General features: G+C 36.2%; 1 protein-coding gene across 1 annotated transcript in view; it reads right to left on the bottom strand.

Annotated features, from left to right (window-relative positions):
- LOC117369651 (microtubule-associated tumor suppressor 1 homolog) overlaps positions 1–10,620 on the bottom strand; it is a 61,122-nt gene extending 50,502 nt beyond the window's left edge. The window contains 3 exon segments of the mRNA XM_055230494.1: positions 3,231–3,447; positions 8,916–9,251; positions 9,358–10,620. Of these exon segments, the coding sequence (XP_055086469.1) occupies positions 3,231–3,447; positions 8,916–9,251; positions 9,358–10,395 (1,591 nt within the window). The 5' untranslated portion in view covers positions 10,396–10,620.
- Positions 10,621–23,878: the final 13,258 nt, after the last annotated feature.

The following is a 23,878-nucleotide window of genomic DNA, read 5'->3' as shown; positions in this document are numbered from 1 at the left end:
AAAGTAACTTACCAAGTATGGAGTGAATGAATAATGCATGAAATTGTAAAGCTATTTTCAGCATCTGGAAAACGTTATAGAACTGTAATACATAAATAAAATCTGTCTTCAAACAAATTACAGTAACACTTTTTTTTCTAGTTAACACCTGAAATGTAAATAATTTTAATGTCATACTGTGGCACATTTCAGAAAGCTTATATAGTGCATGTAAGTTGATGTAAGCATGCAAATATCAATTTTAATCTCAATTCTACCTATTTCCTATTAGAGTCTATCATTGTATCAGCGTACAGACCGGTTAGTGGGGTGTGGTTAGTCTTGACTGCACTGGACACACTTATGGTCCCTGCCCTTCACTTTAGAGCCTCTGATGATAATGACACAGCTCTGTTTCTCAGACTCAGAAAATTATAGGGTTCAGACTCAAACAGAGACCAGCTAAACAGAGCTCACGTGGGTTTAAAGAGAAAACAAAAAACACATCCACTATATCCACAGTCAAGTTTCATTTCCTTTAGGCAAAGAAGAAAAATATGCAGGAGATGAATGGAAATTCCATCACATTCTTCATACTTGCGAAAAGCAAATGTACTGCAAGACACTGCATCCACGTTGTCTATCCAGTCATTGAACTACAGACCGCCTTTTGTCATTGGTTAAAATCCTGACTCCAGCAGTATACTGACGCTCTAATTGTGCCTATAGTTTGTGACATCAAATAAATCCTAAAATCACAGATAATAAAGTATCAATGAGTGTGAATAAAAACACAAAGATTAAGGGGCATTTTGCATTTCTTGTTTGTGATGCAACAGAGTGAAAATGGGTTGCCTTCACATTATAGGATTCGATAATGTCAGAATTTCAGATGGAGTTTAGGGCCATATATAACTCTATGGGAGATTAAATTATATAAATGCCTAAAGTTATCGTGCACAAATTCAATCGTATCATTATTTCTTTGGGATTGGCTCCACAAAATTGACATATTAATCTAATGGCAAAGATTTCAACTGACAACAATCATGTATTTGAGTAGTATTTGTGCCAGTTTTTGTTTCATGTGGATAGGCCCAGTAATTTAAGAGATATTAACCATAAACCAGGTCAACAAATGCAATCTGACAGTTAAACAGCAAATTCCACTACAGAATTCTGTCCTGTCCTCCAACTTCACATTAAACCATGGGGATTGTAGAAATTGTGATGCCATGTGAACACAACCTATTAGACTAGTGTAATTTTGACTTTCCCTGCAAACAGCCAGTAAAAAGCAAAGAATGCAATCAAATATAACACAATAACTCTAGACGACTTTGTTTACTTCTTCAGAGTTTAAGATTCAAAAACACATCTTCAAACTCTTATGCAACACTTGTAAAGCAAACACTGACAGCTGTACCATCTTCACAGTGCATGCCTGTCTCTCACCGCTCCACTTTAAGTATTTGAGAAATCCCTGTACATACACACAGAGGAATGCAACACTAATTTAACTCTGCTCCATCAACCAATGTGATGCCTGAGTCTACTTTATATAGGGCTGTTCAATTAATCAAATTTGGCTGCACACAATTTTTTTTCTGGATAAGTGAGTAAAATTTGTTTTATCCCAGAACATATATTGTATAAGTAGCTCTTAAGGTAAAAATGGGACCACTGTGTACTGTATGCATCTAATTATATATAGCGTTTTCTCTTACGAGAATCAGGAAGTACGTTGATAGCATGCAAGTTGTATACTCGGACGACAAAACTCTGCTCTGGTCTCAGTGAACTGCACTTGCTGTGAATAATTAAGATGTTTGGAATACATAAGGTAAATGAGGAATAACTGTGGACCGCTGAAACCCATGTAAAATTAAGTAGTTCGGTTTCTCATGTTTTGAAGAAAAAAACTCAGGTACAGCACGTTTAATAAAGGTTGTGTGTGTATATTGAAAGCTATTGTCATATTGTCCAGTCCTAAGTTAAAGGTGCACTTTGTAACTTTTTCGGTGGAGGGTCCGCTACCTGTTTGTCTCCATGGAGATGCTATTATTCGCCTAGAATTTCCACACTATGGCATTAGACTTATCTATCAACAACATACTAGGGCACAGTAGTTTGAACTACACTACGTGCATAGTATAAAGCTAAATAGACTTGGATGGTTGAAAGACTGACAGGAGGAATTTTGCACTGACAAAATGAGTAGTTGTGAAACATTTGCATATTGTTTGGCAAATGCATGTGTTTACAATGAACTAACAATACTATTTTATGGGTAAAACCTTTTGTCAGCTTGAATTAAAAAAAGTATACATGTGCCAATGAATGTAAGTATTTCTTACCAATTTTCCTGTATGACTTACTTGAGTAAAATATTTTAAGTTTCTATTGTAAAATTATGAAAAACTCTTATCTTATGCAAAATCAATTCTTATGAGCTTTAAGCCATGTTAGAATGCTGTTACTTATTCAAAAACATACCTGGAGTGGTGTTTTGTTTCATTCACACATGTTTGAGTATCCCTGGTTTATTAGTCTGTCTACATCTCCAAAGCTCAAAATGCTCTGTACCACCTTATGTTTTGAAGTTACCTTTTACCTTTTTTTCAGTCGAGATGGGTAAATCCACGGCTGAATTCATTGAAATGATGCTAGTGAAGGTGCATGGAGTTTAAAACACAGTGGAGGACTTCCTGTATTATAACATTACATCACAAGGTGGAACAGAGTGTTTTCAGTTTGAGAGAAGAATAAAGGATTTGTGTTATAAACATGTGTGAATGGGCCCTTTAATATTAACCAGTTAGTTGTAGATCAGTGCTTTTCAAATATTTCACACAAATAACACAATTTACATCTGTTAATGAAAACATGTTTTTTCCTGATTTCAATCCAATTTCTCGTTAAAAATTACAAGTACAGTAATTCAATTTAATTTCAGATGCTTGTCAAATCAAATTAAATCAAGATCCAATTTCTTAATACACGATTTCTTCTTAACAATGATTAATTGTGATATTTTGCCTCTTGTTAGCTCATATTCACTGCAGCATACTTATACAATTTTGTAGTAACAATCCTCTTACTTCAAATTGCTGGACACTATACCAATGTCAAATTATAGGTTTTTTAGGCTGACTTGCATGACAGCAGGAATTCAGCACTGACAACATAACTAGTTTTAAGACATTTGCACGGTGTTTACTCAAATCATGCGTTTAAAATTTTAAACTTGCCCAGGTTTGGTCTCTGCTTTGTCGGAGATCCAGAAGAAACATTAGAGGGATTTTGTCCAGCTTGCCCCAGCGACGAGCCATCATTCTGGACTTGTCTTGGTCCGGAGCTCCCTTGTTGTCCTGGGGGTTGACACACTCCCAGCTTAGTTCCTTTCGCTTGTGGTCTAGTAGAAGCAGTAGTAGAAGTAGTTGTAGTTCCCAATTTGGTGGATACTTTCTGTAAAAAAAGTTGATGTTTAGTCATGCTGTCCCATCTGAGCAGTTCAGAAGTCCGGACAGAAACCAAAGCATTGGCCATTTCCTAGTAAAAAAAGTGTGGAACTAGAGGAAATGTGGTGAAGGAAAGGGAGAGAGAAAGACTTGGGGGAGGAGAAAAGGAGGAGAGAAGGAGGGGTTGTGGCAGTGTGCTGTAGGCAAGCCACAAGTCAAAAAGCATGTTTCTACACTATAAAAAATCTGGTTAAAACTACTTCAGTTTTTAAAGGAGCACTGTCTAACTTTTCAAGTGGTGGAACCGCAAAAAAAAAGATGGCTTTAAACTTCTATCATCAAATCTAATATGTATTTATTCAATTACATGTGTTTATATTGCACAAAATATATTTAAAAACAGTGAGTGGGGTCATCTCTCCACAGATCTGACATGTAACTTGGCCTTGTGATGTCTCCTGCTTGTCTTAATGGAGTTTAATGCCATACTGTGAAACATTTCAAACAAAGTAATAGAAAGTTACAAAGTGCACCTTTAGTGTTTATATTAGTTTTGAGATGTATATAGATTGATCTATAACTCAAATCCTCTACAGTCAGAGTTTAGGATGCATTCACACAAATAAAAAATAATTGTGACCAAACTGGGACTCAACCTGGAAATACATCAAGACTAAAAGACTAAAAGAAAACATGAAACAAAACCAGGACCACTTTTGTTGTCGTTTGGCCTCTGGTGATATTGAATTAGTGGATTATTGACTTAAGCTTTTAACTCTAACCAAGTTCATCTAAGGGATCTTTTTATGTGCTGACTATAATTACTTGCTCAACATGAGCCTTACTGTTGTTTCTTTTCATGATTTATAACACACTTTGATGCATGTGAGGGGCAGAAAAACACTGATATGTAGATAAAAGGGTTTGCAATTTGAATGGTCACGGCTAGAAAATCACATATACTGCAGTCAGTTAGATGATATACCTATATAAATGCATTTCAGAATTATAAAAAATTAGGCCTCTTGCCATAGCAATTAACACTGATTAAAATTGGTGCAACTTCACTTTAAATGTGCTATATAAATACACTGGCTTAGCTATATTTGCACAACATTAAGCTATACACTGTGCAGGCCTTTAGGTGAGAGGAACATAGTATTTTTCCTTATGGGGTTTCCTCTGTCTGCCCCTCCCCCACACATCCACACTTCATAAACACAGACACATGGAAAGAGCTCAGTTCTGCTTCCTGTTCTTCTGAGAGGAAGGAAATAGTCACTGCTTAGGTTCTTTAAACTAAAAAAGACAAAGGAGTCGTAGTTTTGAATGCAGGAACCATTTTTACTGAATTTGAATGTTTAATCTTCTTACCTGTCGTATTACAACAGATAAAATGTAGCTATTGTACTCCAACATATTTATGTCGAAGCTGCTTGCTGACACAGGTTTAGTATGAACTGTCCAAATCAAATAAACAAATGAATTATGTCACAAATTGCACTTTTAAAACTAGAGTTACTAAAATACATACTGTAGCTCTCCTGGCTTTGGATAAAGGATATATGGTTTTATGCCAAAATAATCTTTTTAAGAAATATTATTACAACTTAAACACAATCTATGTTCTACCGAAAACTCCTTTTCAGTAAAAATACACATCATTACTCCTGTGAAAAGCGCTCATAAACTCACTGTGGTAAATAATTAGGATGCTCAGAATGCATAAGGTAAGTGAGGAATAACTTTGGACCATTGCAAACCATTTCAAATGAACAAATTCTGTTTTTCACATACAGCACCTTTAAATCTGAAAAGCTCTTGACTTTAAACCAGGCCAAGACTCTGAGCTGATGGATTACAGTGAAACACAAACACAAACTCACTCAAGTGTCGACATGCAGATTGGCACGAGATAGAGAGCCAAAGCCCAAAGCTGTTTAGCAGAGTTTAATATGAGACCAACAAGAGAGATATTGACAGGAGGGACAGAAAAACTAAAATATGACAGTAAAAATATGTGGAATTTGAATGATCATAGCTTGAAAGGTTACAATAAATGAAAGAATATATTGTCCTCTACTAATATCTAAAAATCTTGTCTCACTGGCTTCCTATTTTGTGTAAAAGCTGCTCGCCCTGCAGTTTAGACCTCTGCAAACATGTTCTGAAATGCATGAGATTCTTGTATTAGTTTAGCAGTTCAGATGTCAGTCTTGTCTCAAATGCCATTGCTAGCGGACATGTTTAGATGTGCACTGTTAACTGGCTTTGGAATACAAATGTTAGCACAACTGCAGCCATTTTGTTCACAACAAACGCAGAAGAAAAATACTGTATAGAGAACTTGTTCATGGTTTTGGTCAGTGCAAAAATTAGGCCTAAACCAGATTTAAAGTCACAGTGCATGACTTTTATATTTATATTTTTTATATTTATTTATATTATGTATTTATTTATAAATAAATAAATAAATAATAGTAAATAAAAAATACTAAAGTATTTTGAGCAGATTTTGAGATCTATAATAAAGCTTCAAGCTTTACTTTTCAGTCAGTAAAAAAAGTAAAAGCATTTTACTTTTTACATTTTTTAAGCATTTTACTTTTTACTGACTGAAAAAGTCAGTAAAAAGTACAGTCATGTTCAAAATGTAGAAAGCACAGGTAGCTTCTCTCAGATGTAATGAAGTAAAAGTAAAAAAGTATCCACTTAAAATTGTACTGAAGTGAAATGCCACCTCCAGAAAGTTACAAATTGTATCTGTAAACCCGAATTAACATAGCTAAACATTGCCCTTTAAAAACTCAAACAAACAATACTCATTTCAAAACAAAACAAACCAGATCTAAGCCAGTCTAAACTAGCTGTAAAGATGATATGTCGGTTGCATAAATAATCTTCTTTGCCAAACCTGCTGGAGGGATCACATTTTGTACATTTTGTTTTGTTTCCCTGCAGTCAAAATGTGTCTGAATTCATTTGTTTGACACTCCTGTGATGCACAAGTCCTCCAGGCTTTTTGATGGTTCATTATGGTCCTTGGACAAGTTTTAACTTTTAAAAACACGCCAAACAGCAACAATACAGAGAAAACCTCCAGCTGGTCGCCCATGGAGATGTTATTGTTTCTACTGGAATAGAACTGTGCAATTAACTGAACTGTTTAAGGGTTAGGGTTAAAATTGAAATATTCAAAGCTATTTTCATGGCATTTAACTTATTTATCTTATATTCAATAGCAGGTGTTTATATTGTCTTACTGTGGGGTCACCTCTCCACAGACCTGACCCGTAACTTGGCCTATTGTCGTCACCTGCGTGTCCCCATAAACATAGATAAGGTTAATAACATCTCCAGACAAACAGAACCAAAAAAGCTTCACAGTGCACCTTTAATTGTATTATAATTGTTTCTTGCACAATTCTGTAGACATATCATAACATCTTAAGACCTGGGAGGGCAGCTTATGTCAGGATAACAATAGCTAAATCCTACAGTGAAGTTGAATTTCCAGTTACATATAATATTTTATGTAACTCCATCACCCTGTACTACTTACTGTTAATTACACAGTTTGATCACATACCAAGATATCATAGACTTTTTTCTATTTGAGAAGTATGATTTACTATTCATTGCCTTAGATTATGTACAATTGAGACTTTACAGCAGGGGAATGTGGTTTTGAATAGGCTTCTTAATGTTAATCTTAAAATGCATAATGAAACATAAGTGGTTTATTTGTTGTGAGTCAAACTCTGTGAGAAAATCTTATGTTGTTTTAGTCCATTGTGTTCTTTAGAAAATACAAGTTGTTCTGAGCTGTCAACATTCCTTCCATAGGTATAATAAGAATGTATTTGCATGCACGTAGAAGCTATTAATCAATAAAGAAAAACATGCTACATAGTTTTTAAAAGGTCACACGTTTCACTTTATAAATGTTTTGTTTTGTATTTGAAAATGTAAAAGTATATTAAAGACTTAATAACTTTACCAGAGAATTCGTGGATCATGTGTCTTTTGCATTCAACTGGCTAGAGTGAAGAAAGAGTATGTTGAAATGGCTAATTAGCAACACAGCTACAATAAAAAAATAAAATAAATACATTAAAATAATATAGATTGTACTACTGTATTTTCAAAACAAAAGAGGTGGACATATTAATCATCATCAAGGAATCCTGTAGATGAAAAAAATGTACTATGTAACTTTTTTTTTACTGCTTTCCACAATATTTTCTGTAGTATGGTATTAAGCAGGTGATGCCATTAGGCCAAGTTGCAGCTTATATCACGCGCACTGTGAGAACAAATGTTTTTCCAATGTATTTTTGAGCAATGAATACATCCATAATTGAGTATGCTTAATACTATGGAAAATAAATTACATCTCCATCTCCACGTTATATAGTGTTCCTTTAATTTAATGAAAACTGCCTTATATTAGGGTGTTTTTCTTCACTTCCACATATCAATATCAACACATGTCCTGCAAAGAAATTCACACATCCTCCACTGTAGCCTCACTATATGACACCTTTAAGTCTATTGTGCTTCCACGGATCCCATATTAAATAACAATAGACACATCTGATGCATTACAGCTCAGCTCTCCACAACAGACACAGTGAGAGACATTGTGCCTTTTAGCCTTATCTGTTCCTGTGGCATTGTTTTGGTTTGGGAGCAGTATGACATCATCTTTAGGTGCCTTCAGTGACCTAAGCATTTGCCCCAAGGCGAGGGAGGCGTGTACACTTTAGCACGCACTCTTCTTGTCCATAGTTATATAATCTGTATTCTTCTAATCTGTATTAATTTCACCAGTGTAACAGATCTGGTTTGGTGCTTTGTTTTGCTTGTCATGCATTTTCCAGGTGTTTACTTAAGGACGCCCTATGCAGCTTTTCTGGTGATGGGTACGCCACCTGCTTGTCTCCATGGAAACTTCTCTCCTGTATTCATTGCGATCTCTAGCATTCATTCAATTATTTATTTATTTTTTTTAGTTTTAACTGCTAAAAGATAACAAAAAAATGCATTCTTATTGTGAGCAGGGCTGTGCACATACTGTTCCTGTTTAGGTTAGTGTTGTTAAGACTTGCCACATTTACAAAAGATTCACAGGGATTTCAGAACATGTAAATACTGATCAAAACTAAGGAATGTTCCACAATATGACATGACACCACCAGGCCAAGTGACAGGTCAAATCTGTGTAGAGGGGACCAATAATACACAATAAATCACCCAAAAAATGTATGCTTTTCAAGGTATTTTTTAGCTTAATGTTATATGCAAAGAAATAAGATGTCCATGAAGAGAAGTAGGTGGTGGAAATTACTTAGTCCACCTTTAAATAGTGTAGCAGTTCATATTTTCAGTGTTCTCTCAAATATTAATGTTCCTGGATGTTAAAATGCGAACTTTAAAATAAAATAAAATAAAATTCACAAAAAATAAACTGACCTTCTCCTTGGTTGTAGCATCTTCGCCCTTAGTTTCTTCAGTCACAGATCTGGTTGGATGCTTGCTCTCTAAGGATTCACATGTTATTTCCTTCTCTTGTATTTTTCTGGAGGCTCCCACATTAGCAGCCTCTTCTGACCCCAAAGAGCTCACAGATGTAGACCGGTTTCTCTGGTTCTGATTTGGGTTCTGGTTTGGACCGGGTCTGGACTTTCCCTTTAGGGGTCTTAAAATGGCCACCTTCATTGGACTGAGGGGAGGTCTCTGGAGTTTAGCGTTAGAAACAGGGGTGATCGTAGCAGCGGGTCGCCTCATGTGGACTGGAGAAGATTTGTTCTGTGAAATAAAAACAATATTAAAAAATTATTAAAATATTTTGTTTTGTGTAGTTTTGACTAAAGCTTAGGATATTATTAAACCTGAAATAGATATTTGTTTGTACCTGTACGGCTGTTTTTGTTGGAGAGGAGGTTGCCCATGATCCCACTTTGGACTTGACATTCTTCAGGTCCACTTTTCCTTGATTTTTGACCTGGTTTGCGGCTATAGGCCTCGCAATTGCATTCAGTCTTGGTTTCCCAGCTTTCTGCAACTCATTTTTGGGGATTTCTATTGGCTTTTCCCCACTGTCACAGATAGGAGGCGAAGTTTGCATCTTTATTTTGTCATCAGTCACTTGTTTTCCCACATCTTTGTTACTTGTCGCACCATCTTCACTGCTTTGGTTTTCTCTCTCCCTATGTGAAATTGCCTCCATAGTATTTTGCACGTTCAACACCTCAATATCACGCTCATCTTTGTTGCTAGCTTCTTTGCTAGCCCAGCGGGCCGCTACTATAGCCGTCAAGCTAGTTCTTTGCAACTCCATATCTGAACCAATTGACAAAAACATGGCTTCATCATCATTGTCTTCATCTTCAGGTATTTCCGTTGTTGAATCAGGCGTTAGGGATCTTTTAAAGCTAATATTATCACTACTTTTCTCTGAAGTTGTACTATTTGTTGACAACGCTAGAGTAATATTTTCATTCCAAATTTCAGGAGTACATTGGCTGCTGTTTGCATCTAGGTAGACTGAAACTGAATTATCATTTGATTCTGATTGGTCGGTGATAGTTTGAACCCTTTCCACATAAACCAAATCTGTTTTATCACTTTCTTCTTCCTCTTCTTCTGGTGGCCATTTTGTCACTACTATGTCACCAGCTTTATCGTCAATCACTGTTGTCAATAAAGTTACTTCGAACATGTCATAATCTAATGGACTATTTATCCGTCCTGGGCTGTTTAAACTACTTAAACTTCGTAGAGATTCTGGGGAAGATTCGCCCAAACACGATGAAGCAGAGGAGGAAGAAGAGGAGGAAGAGATAGGAAATGCATTGCCATTAAGGTCCCCGGAGTTGTGTAAAGGTAGTCTCATGCTAGACCCGGTTTTGGGCCTGGCAGGGACGCACCCCACCGGTTGAGAACCACTCATCTTGAATTAAAAAGTACAGGGATCTAAATCAGTCTGCTCCTAATTATTTTGGTAGTTAACTAGTCAAACAATTATTTCTATCGTGAATTGGGACTCCTAAAATACATTATCATCCAAATAAAGGTTCAAGTAGGGTAGCTGAAGGCTTTTAAACTGAAAATATTTACAAATAAAGTGTATTATTGATGAAAACCAGTTTATTCTTTTTTGACATTTTGGTTTAATAATGCTGCTGTCTTTGTTACAAAAAGTCTTTTCGTATGTGTTTTAGAGTCTCTATAGCCCGAAAAACTATTATAATTATTAAAATATGATTGGGTTTATTTTCATATAATGGACTAGTCACGACTAGTATTAGATGATTAATTGTTGCAGCACTAGATCTAAACAAGTTGGACAGCCATACACATAAGTTGTTCTTTGAGTTGTTTTTTAGAAGTTATAAAATAGTTCACATTATGTCAGGAAAGAACACTGCATTCTGCCAACTAGATAAAAGTTCTGAAGACGTTTCACCGCTCATCCAAGCGGCTTCTTCAGTTCTCACAGGGCTCTAGTAAGTCACTGCCTTATATCTGCCTGAAGGAAGGAGCTCACTACACTGAAACTAACACACCCTAGTCATTTAAGGAGTATCTGTTATTAGTTAAGTCCACTGAACCATCTTGAGGTGTGAACTTTATGCTTTGAATAAGAAACTGTTGATGAGTTGATCCAGTGTCCAGCCCATTGGATCTTATCCCATTGCAGTATTAATGATTTATCCTCTTTCTTTACAAAACCTCCAATCCCTAGAAAAATCCTGCAAAAAATCAGAAGAAAATATTTGTTAGAAAGGGTATGAAATAAAATAATTTGCGATGGAGTCTACTCAATGTGCACACCATCTACTTGCAACAGAATAAAGTTAGAATATACAGGTTTTTCTAATTCATTTTTGACATTTTTTCCTATGTAATGCTAGGCCAGACATGGGCAAACTACGGCCCGGGGGCCACACCAGGCCCTTTGGGCTTATTAATCCAGCCTGCCAAATGTGTCCAAATTATATTAAAATAGGTAAGGGTAAACCTTGTTCAAAGTTTTTCTGCTGTGTTTATTTAACAGAAATTTATTAAATTAATTATTAATTTAATTAATTCATTTGGAAAGCAATTTGTACAAAGTCTTGCATATTCATGCGTTGCTACATGTTACAGGCCAAATCTCTAATGTAATATATACATATACATATCCTGGCCCGGCCCTCTGTCAAATTTTAGAACCCATCGTGGCCCGTGTGTCAAAAAGTTTGCCCACCCCTATGCCAGGCTAATAAGAATATCTATTGAATATATTTAAATATTCCAAAATATACAGAAATATCTCAAATCTAAAGGTTCAATTTATTTTCCAAGGTATTTTCTGACTAGGAGAGCTGTGAAATACTGCCCTCTAGAGCTCAAACCAGGAATTGTCACTTAAAGGACTTCCAAAGAACATCAGAGCAGCTTCATAGAGCGATCAGAGAACACAATATTATAATCAGTGGTACATCCTGATCGGGTTTATATGGGTCAGAAATGAGAAAAGCTGCTATTTAAAACATCAAAACCAGGACAGAGCTCTAAATGAGAACTGGGACTGTCGGATCCCACAGGTGGAGAGGGAAGTGAGAACTAAATGATCAAAATACATGGCTTCAAAGCAGCAGAGAAGGCTACATTTGCCCATAGTTTTCTTTCTTATTTATAATTATTTATTTATTGATATAAAATATCATCAAATTTTAAGTACTAACTTTGTATTCTTGGAAAATCACTTATTTATTGATTTTGTTTCATTTATTCTTATTTATACAGGGAGAGCCCAATGACAGTACAAAACTCTCTTTTTCATGATGCACCTTGTTAAAATATAGAACAGTACAACCAAAAAACAAACAAAACAACTAACTACACTGGCCCATTAAAAAAACAAAAACAAAAACAGATTATTAAAGCGTATTAGTGGCATGTATCCTCAAAGTAGAGGCATGTATATTATATCTCCATAATGCAGTACAGAAGGAAAGGTTGCTTGAACAATTTTTTTTCTGTAATTCAGTGGGACACAAGATTTGTTTCTATAATAAAATTATCATTTTGATTTTAAACTGTCACACAATTCTGAGATATGTATTTTAAAGGATAAGTTTTTGTCAAGCCAAAACCCAAGATATTTATATTGGATATCAATCAATGTTTGTTTTTTGTTTTTTATCATATGATTAGTTTTATTTGCTTTCAATGATCATTTAAGCTCTTTGAGGAAATTTGGGATTTCATTAAAATCTTGCTGCAGTTTTAAAATAACCTGATCAGCAGAGGGAGCACTGAGTCCTGCTGAATAAATAAGGCTCTCTCTGTTAGACTGTGTGGGGGGAATTATCCTGATATTTGTGAGTTCACACATTATAATTGACTCATTTTTCAGGGATCTTATAGGTGTTGAAATCAACACAAGCTGCTTCTTCACTTCATGAGGGGGCAGATGAGTTGGGTTTTGTAGTTTTTCAATATATTGTGGTCTTGAGCGATGCAGAGGCTAAATATAAACTCTGTGTCTGAGTTTCTGCCAGTTCAGGAAAATGTTAACTTGAAGATCTCCATGGCAACAGCGCTGACAAGACTAGGCTATTGTGCCTGGACTTTTAAAAATATAAAGGAGAAATGATAGATAGAGAAGATAGAGGAGTTAAAACCCATACTATGGAACATTATAGAACAAAAGATCTCCATGGAGACAAGCAGGTGGCAGACCCTTCAGCAGAGAACTTACACAGAGCACCTTTAGGGTTATGTTAGATGTTATAGCCAGTGCCAGGCTCACTAAATATCTACATGCCAACACAAACTAGAGAATATCCCTTTTTAAAAAAATAAAACAGCACTGAACAGATGCCATGAGAGAACACTATTGTATGGCCCTTAATATTACTCTAAAATTTAAATTGTCTTTACCATCGTATTTGAGTGTAGCAGCAGCTGACATCTCTATCCATCCGTAACATGCATTGTCTTATATCCTGTTATCCAGCTCCCTGGTCCTCACATTCGGAGGGGCTGTCCCAGATATCGGCTCTGCACAAACTACTGAAACAAAGTTTGAAGATGACTCCAGGCTTAAACTGGTCACATCTCTCCATCTCAGCCTGAGTCTTGTCCACTCCTATTAGAACAACTCCTCCATCCCTGACAATAGCTAGTGTGCAAAACTGAAGAAGGGGGCTATTTTTTTTTTTCTTTTTAATCGAGAGGTCCACAGAAGAAGTTTTACTATTTTTTGTGTTAAATGGCAATTACAAAAGTCTGTTTTGTTCATATTATTCATATTGAATGCTTTTATTTTTGTTTTGTCTTTATTAAAACAAAATCTAATAAAATCAATTTTCACTTCAGCAAAAAATAATAGGTTCATGATTCTTTACAGTAATAGTAATTAAAGAAACAAATATATACCAATGAATTCCTTTCAGACAGAGAAGTTTGTGTTGTCGCAATATGTTCTTGCTATACAATTACTACTACTAAGACTGTTATACTGATATTCTGGTGATATGTAGTGCAGCCCCAATCAAAACTAATCAAAACATACTAAAAACAAGATAACTATTCTGCATTAAGTGTTGTAGATGCACTTTTTTACAGTGTAGTGGGTTGGAGGGGGGTTTAGAAAATGCTGGCCGGGTAGGTTTGGCCCAGAGCAGGACAGAGTCTGAGGAAACATGACTGACAGAGACTGACAGCCGTGAACACAGGACTGCAGCAAAGACAACAGGAGGGAGGAGTAATTACACAAGTATAGAAGAGATGTAGTCAATTAACAAAAAGGCAAGGATGTACTGAATTATTCAACTGGAGACTAGTTTAAAAAAAAAATACCAGTGAAATTAAAGTGACTGTACCCAATTTTTGTAATGTAATAAAATAAAAGTTGCTTTGCCCCAGTACAGATATATTGTATAAGCAGCTCCTAGCGTCAAAATGAGGCTGCTGTGTACTGTATTGTTTGCAAACAAGGATGTAAGGCTAGTGCACTGTTAGCATGCTAGTTATTAGCATGAAGCTTTGGACTGTGAAAGTTTTTAATAATAGCACTTCAGAAATCATTGGTAAAAAATTCTGATACTAGGGAAGCATTAAAAAGGTGAAGCATAACTTTGGACCACTGCAAACCATTTAAAATTAACAAAATTAAATTAATTTTTCACATTTTTAGGGTGTGTACATTAGGAATTGTGTACACTAGGAATAAACCAGGTCTATATCAGAATTAAACCTGGACATTTTTTTAAAACTCAATTAAGGAATAAACAAGACTAAACCTTATTTTAAGAATGCCATGCACCATGTTGGGGTATGGTATTTTTTGGCATGCGCTACATGCACATCCACTGGCATTACCTGTTGGTGCTAAGCATCTCTATACTTGGTAGCCAAGAATGTACTGCATAACAAACTATCAAAAACTCCCAGAACACTTTTTTTCCCAATCCACCCCTGTAAATTGTTATGTAACAGTTCTTCTGCAGAGCTCCAGACCAATGATGTAATTTTTCCCATCGTTCCGGGCTGATATGAAGTAACACTCTGTACCTTTAAACCATGAAATATACAGAGCAGAAAAGCCAAGAAAAACTCTAAGTAAAAATATACCATGTTTTTTTTTATTTATTTTTTTTTATTTCAACATAGAAAAGAAAAGGCTGCAACAAGTGAATTGATTAAACACAACTAATTGATTATTGAAATAGTCTTCAACTAATTTAGTAACTGAATAATTGTAAGTTGTAATAATCGTTGAGTGTTTTGCACACAAACTCTAAAACATGCCATAAGCTGAGAGAATATGTTGGACAGGGCAATAAATACATCAAATGACATGGGAAACGTGTACACTTGTGTTTTTGTTAAAAAACTGCAGAAAGCTGTCCTCAACTGGGTAAACCTCTGTAAAAATCTCATATTCAAGGGCCTTTCACTTTTTAAACAACAAATTGAATAATCTAAAGAATCATCTCTAGATTAATCGATTAGGGAAATAGCTACTAATTCTTGCCCTAGCCTGATCCCTAGTAATTTGACACCTATAAATGCACCCTTTCTAATTCAGCAGCAACATTATTATTTGGACTGCACAATATATCACAATCAAATGGAAATCACAATTTAAGATGGTGCAAAGGCATACATTATTTACATTATAGAATGTCTCTGCAAAGAACAATATATTTCATAGAAAAATCTTATTGTACCTGTATCTTATTTTATCTATATTTTAGACCTTTGTGTGTCAGATGCCTGTGTCAGATGCCCTCTCTGTCTCCATAGCATCTAATTCTGTGTAAAAGCTGGCTTTCTTATTCTGTAAAGAACTTTGAATTACCTTGTGTACGAATTGTGCTATACAAATAAACTTGCCTTGCCTTAAGCCTGTAGTTTAGACCTAACTGAAATGCATGGGATTCATCTTTTAGTGTATCAGTTCATTTTTCAGTCTTCTTTCAAATGTTAATGCTCCTGAAATCGTGCAATGAATGCAATGAGCACTCTGAACAGAATCCTACTTTTTAAACATTAATCGCAAATTTTATCACAATCAAAATACTTTTTTTCTCTCTGTAATCATGCAACCCATGTCAATCAATCACTTGCACACAAGTCCTTAGGCCAATAATACATTGTCACTATGCATTGGCTTGGATCAAACTTCAGGTTTTTATACATCCTATTATACTGTACATCCTCTACAAACACATTCTGAAACGCTTTTTATTTTTGTATCACTTTATCAGTTCATAAACCACAGTTCTAATCACAATGCTTGATAGTTCAGCTCTAACTTTTTACTGTTTTAAGCACCTCCCTCATTTGCCTGTTTAAGTCTCATCTGGTTGGCTTGTTGTCAGTTCTTTATGACAACGTTGACCTTTGACCTCCAGGTGTTTTCACTCCTAACGAGACCAAACCAAGAGGAAAGCACTTAGTAACATCTGTGGCTGACGGCTATGACGTGACTTCACCCCACTGTGCTAATCCATCATTAAGAGATTCCACACTTAGGCTATAGAGACATGTCGAATACACTCAACAAAGAAAGTGTTTAAGAGCGAGTATGTCATCTCCTCTCAGATGTAGTCAGTATTCTTGTATTGACTATTACTATTAGTTTATATTAGAGTTGAGACTATGCTTTTAAAGGGGCACTATGTAATTTTTCTGTTGAGGAGTCTGCCAAATGCTTGTCTCCATGGAAACTGCATGGTTACTGCTTTGCCTGTAATGTTACACAATATGGTATTAAAGTGCATCAGATACATGGAGGGATAGTACCTCTAGTAAATATTTATAAGTGACATTTTGTGGAAAAACTTTGTAAGAAAAGTGCAAAAATACAGGAAGTGGTGCTGATAATACCTCTACTTTTGTTATCAACATGAAAAATTCCATTGGAAATGAAGGGAAAATTTATGAGCCATTTTTTTCTGGCCATTTGAACCTTCATTTAACAAGGTGTTGTCATTCATTTTTATGACTATTGAGCAATTTAGACAATTTTATTAACATTATCGTTGCTAGGTAACAGTTACAGAATTACCTATACATATGTTATATCTGCTGACTGTGTCCAATTAGGAAGTAAAATTATAAACTTCATCAAAACTGTTAAATTAGGGAAAATTAGGGTTAGGGCAAGATTTTTTTGTAAAATCTTAAATAGAATGATGTTAACTATGTTTTAATGAAATGAGTAATCTAACCTGTCTCATGCACTTTGAACTTTTTAACTATTTTTTACATTTACTTTTTGTATAAATAAAATTACAGGTGTCTTTATTCTTTAGATATTCTTAAAATATGCTTTCTACTCTACACAGGATCACCTCTCCACAAATCTGTCCTGTAACCAGTATATTTTGTATTTAAATGATTCAGTATATTGTCCCCAAATATTTATTCGTCCACACTTGTTTACCACCAAGAATCTTCACATTAACAATATTTTGCCTGCTTCCATCTCAGTGAAACTCCACAGAAATATAGGATGCTGCTGAGATGCGACGGAATGGTAATTTGAGGAACTAAAACGAATACAATAATCACAACTGAGCAAAAACTGAACATGGTTACAGATACATGTGTTTATATGACATGAAAAAATGCCTATTCCTCCACGGTGTAATATAATGCAGGCTCAGAATACAGCAGTGGTGTTGTCTTTCATTTGGGCTCGCAGCCAATCACAGAATTCGATACAAAGACCCAGGTTCAGCTTTCACCAAACCTCCTCTCATCATGTTACAGTAACACAGAAATCCTCCTGGTCTGGTCCTGGTCTGGTCCTGGTTTAAGCCTGGTTTAAGCCTGGGGTAGTCCTGGTTCTGTTCTAGACCTTGCCTAGTCCTGGTTTATTTTGAATTTTAGTCCTGTTATAGTCCTGGTTTAGTTCTTGTTCTATCCTGGTTTAGCTCTGGTTTAGTCCTTGATCATTTCTATTGCAGTCTTGATTTAATCCTGATTTAGTCTGGGTTCTGTCCTGGTTCTGTCCCAGTTTAGTCCAGGTGTAGTCCTGGTTCAGTCCTGACTTAGTCCTGGTTCAGTCCTGATTTAGTCCTGGTTCAGTCCTGATTTAGTCCTGGTTCAGTCCTGATTTAGTCCCGGTTTAGTCCTGATTTAGTTCTGGCTCAGTCGTGATGCAGAGACCAGCTACAGTCAAAGTGTTGCCATAGCGACACATACTGCTTAGTCACTCCCTGCTTCACCAAAACACTGAACCAAAAATATTAAATTATGAGATAAACAAAGGCTTTTCCTTCATTTCCTACCAGTTTTTGTCAGACACATTGCAGAGGAGAGTGTCTGCAGTTCTGCTGAATTAAAATGCAGTGGACACATCAAATGACGTCAAAACTGGAAAAAAAACGCAACAGTGAATGAATCAATGCAGCACCCGACACCAGCCAATGCAGTGTTCTCCACAGAGACAAAAAGGGCTAGAGCAGGCAAAGGTAAAATCATAGGGGTGATTAAAGACACACTAACTTTTTTGGTGGAGGGTTTTGGTGGTCAGATCTGCAGAGAGTTGACCCCACACACAGTAAGAATGCTTTATTTCAAAGTATTTTTTAAGCAACAAAAACACCCGCAAATTGAATCCATGTATAATATTATGTAAGAGCATCTCAGCAGCAAACTCTAGAGGCATTGTTTTAATACACTGACATGGGATGAGTCATAGAGCCTGAAGTGAAAGTGTAATAAGAAATCTTCAAAGGATGTTTCTGGAAAGAGTGTGAGTAGAGTAGTCCTGGTTTAGTCCTGGTTATAAGTCCCGGTTTAGTCCTGGTTAAGTCCTTGATTATTTATATTTCAGTCCTAGTCGTGGTTTAGTCCTGGGATGAGTTATGGAACCTGCTGTGAAAGTGTAACTGTAAATCTTTAAAATGAGGGGATGTTTCTTGAAAGTGTGTAAGTAGATTTATAAGAGAGACAGAAAGGTAAACATTCTTGATTTGTATGGTAACTTTTTTTTCAAATTGGATTTCTGGCATAATTATCTGACAGTTTAGAGTTATTTTTTGATATCCTATACTAACTTAATGGCAGATAATGATAAAAGAAAAAAGAGTATCACAAATATTTTGAAAGGTCTAAGCAAGCTGCATTTAAAGTGAGTGAGTCATGTCTAAATCAGGACACCACCAGTTTATGAAACAATTTGTTTGTCTATAAATTATATAAATATCCCAGGTATTGCCTCTAGTATTACATGGTATGATATGTCCAAACTTGGTCAGAAGTGTCTCTGCTTTAGCGCTCAGGAGGAAATTCCAAACAAGAGATAAGGCTCCACACTCCAACTCACAGTCACATATATGCAGTATATATATAGTACATTTAAAGGTGCACTATAGAACTTAATTTGTCTCCATGGAGATGCTGTTTCTTGTTTCGCCATATGGCATTAAAAGTTTTATCTCCATGGAGACAAGCTGGTGATGCTTCCAGGCCAAATGACAAGTCAGATCTGCAGTGAAGCAACCCAATACACAGTAAGTATGCATGTTTTTCAGGGTATTTTGAGCAATACAGTGGAACAATCCAGACAAAGTAATAACATCTCCATGGATACAAGCGAGTAGAAAACTGCCCATTAGAAAGAAAGCTTATACAGTTTTAAAAGGTTACAATACATATGTAATAGTATGTACTTGAAACTAAAGGACCGAAATTAGGTTAGTCAAATGTAAAATTTAAAATAGAAATACAACAAAAAGAATATATAAATTATTAATGACAGTTTGTAAATAAGTAGTCTTTACAAAACTCAGCACTCCCAGGCAAAAACAACTATAAGGATGCCCAAGTTTAGCCCGCAGGCCCTACTTTGGCATTATCAGGACAGTAAAGTCTATCTTAGCCTTATAGCATGGTTGAAAATGCTTGGATGTGATTGGTCAAATACAGTTACATCATCACTTTGTGTTACTGATCGTTCTACTGATTAAACCGTTGTATGCACATTTAATTACAGTACTGTTCTCAATACAACAGCATAATCCAGCTACAAAAGATCAAGACTTGCAATGTGCCATCAACTAGACAGGATAAGAAGGGATGTGTCTGCTCGGGTAGGGCATCTGGGGTAAAATATATTCAATTTGTTCATATATTCATTTAAACATCAGGGAGCTTAAGCTTAAGACATACAATAAGAAGGTCCACATTGTGTGACTGGTAAAAGCTTAAAGGTTTAGGTGGCTAGTAACAAACTACCAATAGCAATAGTTTAAGAAACTGTATTTAGTCTGCCCTCTTACAGTTTTAACAAAAGTAACACAATCTGAACTGAACCTGGGTTGTCAGTGTCTTGAACTGCATATAGAAGACGCATACAATTTTTCTCATTCTCAGTGTAAAGACAGGCCATGCCTCATGTGGTCAGGTCATGCACACTTTTGTCTCATCTCGACTACTGCAATGTACTTTATACAGGAATGTCACAGAATGTACTTTATCGCCTGCCGATAAAGTGGCAAGACATTGAACAGGAAGAAAAACGTGCGATCACAGAACCCCAATTCTTGCGTCTTTACACTGACTTCTTGTTAATTTTAGCATTGATTTTATTGTTTGTTTTTAAAGCTTTGAATGAATTGGCCCCACATCATGTCTCAAACCTCCTCCAAATGAACACCCCTGCGCGCACTCTGAGATCCGAGGGCCAGCTCCAGCTCCTGGTGCCTAAGATGAGACTTAAAAAACCGGGGGACAGGGTGTTCTCTGTGGCCAGTCCTAAGCTCTGGAACACACAACTCAACGCTGCGTGAGATGTGTGGTCCTCTGTGTCTTTTAATTATTTTAACTAATTTTATTGATTTTATTGCTTTCATTGTTTTATTGTTTGCTCTTATAGTTTCATTGTTTTAGAACAAGATTAAACATTTGAGCATTTATTCACTTAATCCTTAATAGCTCCTTAATAGTATTGTTTTTATGTGTCTCTGTGCAGCACTTTGGAAACTGTCTATTTATAAACTGTATACAAATAAAAGGGATTTGGATAAATTAACATTAGATCTGTTATCAATAAAAGCTACATTTGATTTGAACATGTTTACCTTGTATCTTGGGACACAGATAGGTCAAGTTTATGAAATTTTAAAATGTTCACAAAAAACTTAAACCACCCAGTAGTTGTCACACAAGCTTGTGATTCAAACTACTCTAGGTTTTATACAATACATGGCACTACAACTTCATAATTTTGGAGTTGTACCAATGAATATGTTGAGTATTTAGTTTTGGCTGGTCTCCACTCAGGCCAGAGGAACAAAGCTTCTCCTGTATGTTCTATTGTAAAGGGATAGAGTTACTCCAACAATCGTCTGCTCATGGCATCTGGAAGCCATCAGAGCCTCGAATCCAAAGATTAAAACAAGTCCAGCTTAAGTTCTATGTTCTATGTGCAACTTAAATATTACTTGAATTAACTATGTTCGAAATAGAAGTCAAAAGTGCTGTACTTGATGTTTACTGTCTTAAAAACATGAAAAAACAGAACTAGTTAATTTTAACTGGTTTGCAGTGGTCCAGAGTCATTCCTCACTTACCTTATTAATTCCAAGTATCCTAATTATTCACCGTGATGAGTTTATAAGCATTCACAATTTCCAGAGACAAGACGGGTGTTTTTTCATGACGGTAAGCTAACTACAACTAGCATGCTAACATGCACTTGATTCTCACACAATGAATCCCTGAGAACCAACATACACAGCTGACTTATTTTGACCTCAAGATCTACTTATAAAATATATTTGTATCATGTTTGGCATGAAAACTAGCTAAACGATGTCAACTTTTGAAGATGTCATTATTGCTTTGCCTTGAATGTTCCACAGTATGGTATTAAATGTATCCACCTCTATGAAGGCAGGCAGCTGATGCAACCAGGCAATAAAAAACATCTGTAATTACATAAATGCAAGATAGATATGTTTAATGCAATACTGTGAGACAGTCCAGGCAAAGTGATAACATCTCTGTAAAGATGCAAAGAAGTGGTAGACCCCAACCCACAAAAGTTACGTAGTGCACTTGTGCTATGGATTTTTGGTGCAGTATTGCCAACATATGATTCTGTACAAACCTTTTTAAAACAAATGCTAAGTAGAGTTTCAAATTTGTACTTTTGTTGTCAAGGTTTTGGTACACTTTACTCTCCACATTTCCACATTTGTCCTTTGCACATTACTTATCCTTCAACTACCAGCCTGTCAGGAGCAGTTGGTCAGGAGTACCTAGCTGGAGTGTAAACCTATTGTGTTCTGTTGCACAATATACTGCAAAACTATCATTATTGCAATACTGGCTAATGCAGTAATCTTTATGGCAAACAAACTACAGAAACAGTTTAAATGTTACAAAAAGTCTGATTTGCTTAATTATGTTCCTTACTCAGTCTTAATACGCTTGTTAGTCTTGGCTTTGTCTCTGGTAAGTTTTGATTTTGACGCAGTGTGACTGATAAACTAATGTACATTTTTGTCTGGTTTAACTGAAATGATTGTGTCAAAATCACAAGTATTGATAACAGTATTGATATTACAACAGTTAATAGCCATATCGCCTATTATTGTGATAGGCAGAACACGCAAACTCCACATAGACAAGCTTCACCAATGCTCACCAATACCTTCTAGAATTTTCTTGACAAATATTTAATAATTTGGTGTTTTTATACATATTTTTGACATATATCTTTATTAGTAACTCATTTTTCCCAGTATTGGTGAGAGTTACCCAATCCATTTGTTAGAGTAGTTACCAGATGGTGCAAAGTTAGTCATAAATAAATAATTAAAACACCTATAGCTGTTTGTGTACAAGGCAATGTCTGGAAATAATTTACCTTGAAGCAGGTTGAATAATTACCCTTTTTGCTAACCTGTTAACGCACACTCAGTTAGATATAGTACATGTAGCTGGGGAAATCATACAATTCTATATATCTCACATGTTACTGCAATCTACACATGCCTTCACAATATGATGTCACTTGTCAGGTAATAATTTGGCAATACAACAATAGTAAAACATGCAAAAATGGACATGATAGAGAACTAACCTTATTTAGTTGGTTTAAATGGGAAGAGAACCATGTCTTTAGCTCTGGGTGTCCTCACGGTACAGTCAATGCAGCAAGCCGCGTCAGTTCTTACGCAGGCTGTGAGCTAGAAGGTGGGAGGGGGGAGAGAAAGGAGGGAGGAGAGAGGGAGAGAAGGAGGAGAGAGAGAGAGAAAGGCGGGAGGGAGAGAGGGAAAAACGCTATAGTGAAAGAGCAAGGATACACCTCCTGATTTGGTTTTGAAATGCGAGGACAGTGCTGCGTGGGGCTGCGGTAACGAGGAACAGGCAAGGTCTACGGGAGAGAGGGACTTTTATTGAAGGGAGAAAGAGAGAAACAAAAAAAGAATGATAGAAAGGAGACAGAAAGAGAGCGGAGGGAATGGGGTGAGAGAACTGGAAGAGAGACAGGAGGGGAAGGGAAGAGAGAGGGGAGGAAGGGAGGAAGAGACAGAAAAGAGGAGAAGCAGAGGGAGAGATTGATAGAAAGAGCGAGATGAGGAGACAAAAGACAGCAGAGAGAGGGAAAGGGGAGAAAGTGAGAAGAAGTGGGAGAGAGGGGAGAGAAAAGTGAGGAAAAAGAGGGAAGGGAGGGACAGTGTGATGGGGGATAACAAAGGAAGGGGGAAAAATGGGAGAGGGAGAGAGACATAAGAGGTAAGACAGAGTGGGTAAGGAAAGGAGAAGGGGGGGTGTAGGGAGGTAGAGGGAAAAAGAAAGGGAGAGAAGGGTGAAGGGTGTAGAGACAGGATGGTAATTAGATGGAAGAGGGACAGGAAAGAGAGAAAAGAGAGAGAGAGACCGAGAGAGAGAGGGAGAAAATAAGAGAAGAG

This window comes from Periophthalmus magnuspinnatus, chromosome 1 (assembly GCF_009829125.3).
Source record: "Periophthalmus magnuspinnatus isolate fPerMag1 chromosome 1, fPerMag1.2.pri, whole genome shotgun sequence".
Taxonomy (NCBI): domain Eukaryota; kingdom Metazoa; phylum Chordata; class Actinopteri; order Gobiiformes; family Gobiidae; genus Periophthalmus; species Periophthalmus magnuspinnatus.
This window is presented reverse-complemented; position numbering and strand designations above follow the sequence as displayed.